At 37.2% G+C, this 8,295-nt stretch overlaps 1 protein-coding gene across 2 annotated transcripts; it reads right to left on the minus strand.

The window, feature by feature from the left end:
- Window positions 1-215: 215 nt before the first annotated feature.
- LOC113699006 (zeaxanthin epoxidase, chloroplastic-like) lies at window positions 216-7,487 on the minus strand. Of its 2 annotated transcripts, XM_027219022.2 has the most exons (16): window positions 6,727-7,487; window positions 5,586-5,748; window positions 5,338-5,412; window positions 5,006-5,106; window positions 4,802-4,917; window positions 4,219-4,430; window positions 3,826-3,917; window positions 3,094-3,208; window positions 2,887-2,990; window positions 2,312-2,357; window positions 2,123-2,187; window positions 1,932-2,018; window positions 1,303-1,357; window positions 1,127-1,215; window positions 915-999; window positions 216-666 (listed from the first exon to the last, which is right to left on the minus strand). In XM_027219022.2, the coding sequence occupies exons 1-16, from the start codon at window positions 7,281-7,283 to the stop codon at window positions 586-588; spliced, it is 2,043 nt and encodes a 680-aa protein (XP_027074823.1). In that variant the 5' UTR covers window positions 7,284-7,487; the 3' UTR covers window positions 216-585. The 2 variants fall into 2 exon arrangements, with proteins under 2 accessions (XP_027074823.1, XP_071913326.1); XM_072057225.1 differs by lacking the exons at window positions 2,123-2,187; window positions 2,312-2,357.
- Window positions 7,488-8,295: the final 808 nt, after the last annotated feature.

Here is an 8,295-nt window from a genome sequence, read left to right on the forward strand (position 1 = left end):
TCCAAAAAAGAAGAAAAGAAAATGTTGTTACCATGCCTTAGGGCCTCATTTAGTAATCATTTTTTCAAAATTGCTTTCTTGAAGATTACTTTGGACAACAACTTGTATTTTTTGAAGAACAACTATTTGAAAACTATCACTTCCCAATCTCTGAGCTGCAGTTACCTTGCCTCACCAGAGAGTCTGGAGCCGGTAGAATGATACACAGAAAGGCATACAAGAGACAATATCAGCGATGCTGTAGTTTCCTGTTGAATTTACAAGCTTTTAAAAGTAGAATTCTGCATAAGAAGCGATAACACTTCCTGTATTCCAACTTCCACCTGCAAGAAGAAAAAAGCTCTTTTTCTTTCAGATTAAAAGAACTTTTTCTTGTTGCATCTCGGTGGTTAAATCGCTAGCCATGAGTCTAATAACATTAGTCTATGTAAGAATATTCCTAATATGATCATATGTACCGATCTATTCCTTTTTTCTTCACAATACAAAATGCAGCAGCTTCACACGGCTCCGCTGCCATGCAAAAAAATGCTGTACAATATCCGTGTCCAAGATTTCAGAAAATTTTAGAACGTGACCATTGGCTCATACAGCTGAAAGAACTTTAGTCTCTCGCTTCTTTCCCGAGAACGGTGGCTGGTTAGTGACCTTTACCCGGAATGCAGCCTGCGATGAAGCAAAGATGATTGGTTAAGATGGCACTCTGTAAAACAAAAAGAATATTCGTCGAACCACCACATCATGCAGCAGATTTCGCACTCATATATCCGTACAGAAGAATTGAAAAAAAAAAAAAAAAAACAACATTCAGAGACACTTGACCCTGAAACAAAATAAAGATGAAGAATCCAGAATTCCCTTGTATAGCATTGTAGATATTTAAAATAACAAGAAGGAAGGAACAACGTCATCACCTTGTCGGAACCAAACTCAATGATGTCATATGGATGAACACGAGCTGGCGAGTTAGGAGGCAGCCGGTAGCGCCTACCATCGTTGCTGCAACACATATATAAATAAACACACACACACATATATATATGTATTGGTCTTGAAGAACTTAGTCTACTGGGAAAAAAATAGTAAAAGGACCACCAGTGGAAAATTCAGTTTTCATTTGACTTACTCTGTAATCCAGGTGCCATGTTCACTTTGTAAATCGGTCAAGAAAAATAATCCATCTTTGTAGCTTATTTGAGCATGCAGATTGGAGACCTGACCAAGTGCAAGATTTCATTCAGCAATACTATAGTAATTGACTAGTGGAAATTTCCACAAGATATTGAACACCAAGGATGTCACCTGGGGTGAATTAATAATTATGGATGCTCCAAGAATATCAGGGTGTGATGCACTCCTGAAATCATAAACGGCAGTCACCAATTCTAATTTTAAGCTTTGCAAATATTAGATCATAAACATGCAAGTCACCAACTCTAATTGTATAACTAGATGTCATTTTGCCAGGAAAATTTCCAACGGAGAAGTCTTCTAATTCTTCTTCAAGATATGTTTCTTATAGCAAATATGATAGCAAGACGCTGCCTGGTCCACTGTTCAATTCAGTTTTTTATTTTGGGTGATATAAGTCTTCACTCAATAAAGCCAAAGCCCTAACTGGTAACTTTGACCTCCATATCTTTCCTTTCCCAATTTTGCTGACTAAAGTGACGCATAAAAAATCAGTTGACATCTAACATCCGTGGGATCAAAATTACAGAATTTTCACACAAAATCCTATTACATGAAAATATAAATATTATTCTGTTAGAGGGAAAAGAATTTTTCAACCCTTTTACTAGCACAAGTTATCATAAAACCATATCATGCTAACACAATTTGAATTCTCATGCAGCATGAAAATATTGTTGTCTTGCCTTATTGTCACATTTTCTACACTCTATCAAACATATAAGAACAGAATAGCTTACCCTATTGTGCAGATATTCTTCTCATCTCTGCCTAAGAAAATAGCTACTGGATCAGGATTGGCTTGTCCAATGGGAAACAGGAACCACCTGTTGTTAAGAGCATGGACATTACAGTTAGGGAAGCCTGAAGACAGAAGGAAAAAAAAAAAGAAGGTCAAAGACATCAGAATCATTCGGCTTGCTACACTCACTCTCCGTTCAGAGCACGCTCCAAAGAATCATCATCTTGAAACCATTTTTGTAGCTGATCACTTGCCTTCATTAATTGAAAATTCATGAATTATCCATGAAAAAAGGGTACTTAATATATCTTGTTGAAAGCTTGAAATAAGCTGCAACTATTTTCAAATCATGACAAAATGAATCCAAGGCTCACATACTTTATCAGTAAGTCTGCAATGCAATGGTCTGCCTTCAAGTTTTGAGCTGGAAAGAAAACGCTCGATTGTCATTCTTAAGTTAAGTAAATTAATAAAGCGCATTAGATTAAATGCTAGTCTTTGAAATTCTGGAGCAACTAAGTTGAGTAAATCTCAGAATTCCAAATGCAGCCCTTCTTATAAAGGTGCTTTTCTGCTTATAATTATTTTAGTAATGCCAAGGTTCTCCTATCAGAAAATGGACATTTCAGCTCTCCTGGGATTTCAGATTTCCAAGAGGCAAAGTATTAGGGAACACGCCATTGACCAAGCTTCTTTTCACATGACCAATGGAGAATCATTGAAAAGGAAGTTTAAAGAAACCAAGTTGTTTCTTAAAGCTCATAATATGCAATAATCACATCCTTCACCAATACAAGTCAGTGTCTACCATAAAAGCAGTTATACACTGAAGAAGACCAGCATACTTTTCCATTGCAAAATTTGTGACCCCTTCAAATAGAACGGAACAAGGCAAAGTTCTTGAAAATTATCCTTCTAGGGAATGAGTTTGAAAAAAGATTCTCTTATCTTACCCATTGCCACCTAGGACCCAACTTAGCATTAATGGCATTCCAATGTCGATAAATATTCTCCCACCAACTCTTCCTGGATGCGGTATCCTAAATTTTGTTAAGAACTGCAACAGAGATTGTCAGCTTCATTTAATGAAGAGAAGGTTCCATTTACTGAACTCCATTGATTATTTCCATCTGATTTGTCACTACATAGGATGTTCTTACCGATAGTGGCCCTAATCCTACACCCAAATATGGCTTATAAGTTGATGCCATGATTGCAGCCAATCTTGCCAATCCATGAATGATAGCAACTCGTAGTTTTCTAGCACTCTCATAGCTGCAAAGAGGCAAATCAGATAAGAGTAAGCATTCTGAAGCAGAGACCTAGTCCATTTACATATATATATATATATATATATATATATATCTGTTTATTTATTTTTCCAATGGTCAACTCCTACTCCTATTCTTATTGTAACCTATAGAGGAAGGCCCAATCAGGCCAAGGGGGGCTAGAGAGAGGATCCCACCTTTAGACCAAAGGGGTGCAGCAGACCCTTTGGATTTTACTATAGGTGCAGAGGTTTGAACCTCTGACTTGCAGTCAGGCCTGCACTTTATGCTTCACCTTGTGGCCAACTTGCCTATAGGGAGCTGGTTTATTACATTTATATTTGATTCACGAAAATTTTAACTTAAACAACTTGAAGAATCTGCAGAAAAAAATGGTGCAACTAGAATTTTTTTGGCAGAGGCCCACTATCTCCAGTATGGTAGGGGAAAAATGTTCTTCTCCTGCCTGGAGGATTTTTGTGTTTAAGCATTTCTGGGTTTCTTATAGCTTAATCTCATAAAAGGCTACCAACTTTTGGTGTTATATATAATCCTTGAAGGTTAAAATTCACTAAGCTCTGTGGAGCAACAATTGTTAACCAGTATAATAGCTTCTCTTACCTCTTTAAAGCAGAGACAACATCCATTGGGCTCCCTGATTTTATGCTTTGTTCCCAAGCTTTATCAAGCTCCAAAGCCAATTGATAGCTGTCCTGCATCCATGAAAATGGAATTCAAGTTCTAATCTTTCACTGCTTCAAAGAGAGGCGAGAGCCCGATGCTATGCTGGGATTACATTGAGAAGAAACTTTAGTACTAGACTATGGTTTTTCTTACATGGAAAATTTCCAACAAGAAATGTAATGCACAGAGATGAAATTCTGAAATATCACAATCTTCAGAAAAGGATATGAAAAATTCAATTGCTATTAGGAAAGGAATAAGATGCTTTTACAGCATTCAAACTTCATATTCAATAAAAATGTAAAATGACGGACAAAATAAAAAGACGACCTCAATCGCCATGCACCCTCCTTGTCCCAAATTAGGTTGCATTGCATGAATTGAGTCCCCAAGTAAAGTCACACGACCCCTTCCCCAGCTAAATGATGGTGTTCTGTCATAAATATCACGACGAAGAATTGCATCTTCGTCTGTGGCCAGCAATAGTTCCATCACTTTATCACACCAACCATCAAAGATTTTAAGCAACCTTTCCTTCTTACCTGTGTAGAAAATACACCAAAAGCATACGACAAGACTGCATCATCAATAGTCCTTTCCTAACCATGAACTTGCCAGCATAAGAGCTTCAGATATCAGTAAATCTAAGACCGATTATATTGCCCACCAAAATTATTATTCCCAGGATATAAATTGATTTAAATATTATCCACATGCACTATGTATCATCCCTTCAGAGTACTTATCTATCTTCTTAAAAAGGACCTATTAACATGCCATTATTTTCTTAGAAGAAAAATCATTACACAAAATAAGCCAATAATAGTCCTCAAAGGCTTAAACTGTATATTGGTCCTAGTGTCAGGCATTAAACTCATTTATGAGAAAAGGGTCCAAATTATATAGTACATACCATTTGAACTATCAACACCACCGGGTGGCTCCTTATGAAATGCATACCACTGCATCTTTCCACCACCAACATCTGAAGAAACAAAATATTGCTTGTGGCCCAGAAAAACTCGGTACCTGAAGAACAATTGACAGTAAGTAACTCAATCAAAGTAATAATGAATTAGAAATGAGTTAGGGATATTCCAGAACTAATGTCACATACCCAACTGTGTCAATATCAACTGGAACAAAATCTGCAATACCAGTGTAACAAGTATAGTCTGAATATATAGGTTCTGTGTGACCAAACAAATTTCTCCGGACCTGTTGAAAGAAAAGCAACCAGCCAAAGTCCCAAAATCAAAGTTATATCTAAAGTGTAATTCCAGTCAGACATTTGTTTCCAACCCCTCAGACAAAATACTGCCACTTTTAGCAACAAATCTTTAGTTTCTTGACAATTCCTTCTGAAGGACAACTACATCATACATAGTAAAAGTGGAGTAGTTGTCAAGAAAGATTGAATTACTTAGAAGTATGTAATACAAGATTTACCTTAGACCATATCCCATCAGCACCAACTAGAAGATCACCTACATATCGCTGTCCATTCTCAAGAATCACAGTGACCTGAATTTCAAAGAAAGCAAGAGAGCAATAAGAACCTGACAGTCATCAGTAATTGAATAGCTTCATGCTCGTTAAAGAATAAAATGGATGTGCTGAAAACATTAGTCTTCGAACATTATGCACAAAACTACTTAAAAAATAAAATGAACATACCAGTTCAGAGTTTATTTTACCTTATTACCGTCATCCTCAAAGTTAACCACATTGCTCTCATTCATAATTACATCCTCTCCTACTGCATGAACAAGTATTTGTTGCAAAGTCATACGGCTAATAACTCTTGTCACTGGAAGCCCCCGTTCCGCCGCAGGAGTGAATGTATCAAACTTGATGTACCTGATAACCATGTATCATCTCAACCGATTTGCCAATACTCGATTTTATTCTTGAAACAGAAAGTTCAAGGTAAAATCCCTCATTGGTAACAGCAATTCCAATTGGAGAAAACTATAGTCTATACAGAAATATAAACTTTGTATAGGTTTAAAAGCATCATACGTCGACTCTGCACCAGTACAATTGCGCACTAGAAGTATCCTTATGCTTCAAAGCACATAATCCAAAATTAAGGATCTAAAATGCTTTGGTTACTTCTGTTAAAGCATGCCAACTATAGCAAATTTCAGGATTTACTCAATTTAAAGCATGAATTATTTTTTTTAAATATTAGGCTGTTTTTATTCCGTTATCCCCTTCAATTGGTAAGAAAAATAATTTTCCAAAACTTTGATGATTCTCAGCATTTCTGACAATTGAAACTGAAACCCCGAGAACAGCTGCACCAAGTATATGACAAGTTCTGCAGCATGTTTAATGTTGACAAATTTGTAAAACCACCAAAATCTAGGAAGTTATACGCCAAATACTTTATCCATACAAACAATTACGTCAAAAGAGTATGGCAGAGCATTGATTTCATAATCACCTCCCTCATGCCAGAAGTGTACAATTTGCAAAACAAGAGATGCAGGGCTGCAGAGTGGTTGCAAACAAGAAAGGCTAGATGCTATGGCTGCTACGTGGTTAACAGTCTGTATGAATTGCATAGTCCACGAAGTTGAGAGGCCTTCTATTGGACCTATCAGCTAGTGGTTCGCGTGTGATTGTATTGAATTAAAATTTCTTACATAATCATAACGCAAAAGCTCTACGGTGATTATTAGCAACTTGACTCATGCCACTATCAAATATCGATTTCAAACAATTATGCAATACAAGCATGCAAAAGTTAAGTTTCAGAAAATTTTCCAGACAATTGTATACACAAGGAAATAATACATAATCCCTAAAGAGATACGGAGGCGAGAAGCTCACCATTTGCCAGAAATACCGTCAACCAATCCATTAATCCTATCCCCAGTTATGCAGCCAGCATTCATAATTTCCTCAGCAACATCCATGTCAATAGCCTCCAAAGCAGCCAAAGCATTGCTTTGTATTTGAATTGGACCTCTATACTGTCCTTCCCCTCTTATAGCACTCATGTCCTTCTCAAACACTACCACCTCAAACCCCTTCTTCTTTGCAGCCAGTGCAAAAACCAGCCCTCCAATCCCGGCCCCCGCCACAAGAATCCTCAAGTTCTTTTTCTGGGTTGCCTTTGATGAGTTATTCTCATCATCGACTTTTGCAACAACACTTTCTTTAGTTGACACCCTCCTCTTCTGAGCTTCACGCAACCCGGTCTTTACTCTTTTTATCTTGTTAAAACGCCTATTCTCGTCTTGGTTTCTGAAATAATTACACCTGTGCTGGTGCAGGAATTGAAAGAATTCAAAGGAAGAATCTTTTGCTACCAAAAGTGGAAACTGTTGGCTTTTTGATAGAATTGCAGTCGAAGGATTCATTGAGTTGTAAACAATTGAACTCATCTTTTTCACTTGAAAAATGGAAGTCACCCCTGCTCTAGCTACTAGTATTCAAGAACTAAGGTATGGGATGAAGCTCAAAACCGAATCTTATTTCTTGGAAATCTTCTACTCTGCTTGTTGGTTAAAAATCGGCAACCCAGAATCAGAATGACGTTTTAGGCATGAATCCATCATCAGCCTACAAGTGATGGAGACAGTGGTGGTGGGGCATGAAGGGTTGAGGGCCACTGCCTTTGAATACAGAAACTGTTGGCGAGGATTCCCTGCCATGTGGCGCGCCCATGTTGTGCGCTGCGTTACTCAGCTTAACCAAAGAAAGCTTTTAACAGACGTTCGTCTGTCTATGGTCGAAATTTTTTGGCTTATAAATATTTCAAAGCCCAGAGGCCATATATTTTATTAGCCGAAAATCTCCATTCTTGCCTAGCTAGCCATTATTGGTTTGACTCTCGAGTCTTAGAATTTCTCCCATCTTTGTTGCTAATTTCGTAAATTTTAGACAATGCATCGAGACTTTGTTGCAATGGAGGAAAAAAAAAAAAAGGGAGCATCATCTTTCCCCTGAAACATCATCGTCCATTGAGCTTAATTGCAACAAACTAATGTACTTAAAATTGATGAATTATTTTCTTTGGTATTTGCTATATAAAATAGTAGCATAATATCTTTTTTTCTTACACTGTCGGCAGCACGTGTATTTAATGCGTCTCATATCATTTAAATTTAAATTTAAACAGCAAGTTTTCATATATGATATGCATTTAAATTCGTTAGTATAAACAATCTAAATTCGATAGTATAAACAATGGCAGTATGAAAAATTTATTCATATTAGTGTCCCAAATCCTATATTCTCTTCCATTCTTCTTTCTCAGAAATGAGAAATGTTGGTTCCGAGGGAGGCTAACGAACGAGCAGCAGCGTTGGTTCATTGTTCCTTGTAACTAGCGAGTAGCGAAATAAATTGTGCAGTGGGGGCACCGACCCATGGCTTCGTGCACAAGTGTGGGGA

The sequence above is a fragment of the Coffea arabica genome, chromosome 7c (assembly GCF_036785885.1).
Source record: "Coffea arabica cultivar ET-39 chromosome 7c, Coffea Arabica ET-39 HiFi, whole genome shotgun sequence".
NCBI classification, from domain to species: Eukaryota; Viridiplantae; Streptophyta; class Magnoliopsida; order Gentianales; family Rubiaceae; genus Coffea; species Coffea arabica.

Bases quoted from the DNA above. Each gene is read 5' to 3' on its own strand.
- LOC113699006 (XM_027219022.2), bottom strand. From the start codon at position 7,283: ATGAGTTCAATTGTTTACAACTCAATGAATCCTTCGACTGCAATTCTA. The intron at 5,107-5,337 runs GTAAATCTTGTA...TTCTTTCAACAG, and splicing joins CTGATGGGATATGGTCTAAG to GTCCGGAGAAATTTGTTTGG. The intron at 1,358-1,931 runs GTAAGCTATTCT...TTATGATTTCAG, and splicing joins AAGAATATCTGCACAATAGG to GAGTGCATCACACCCTGATA.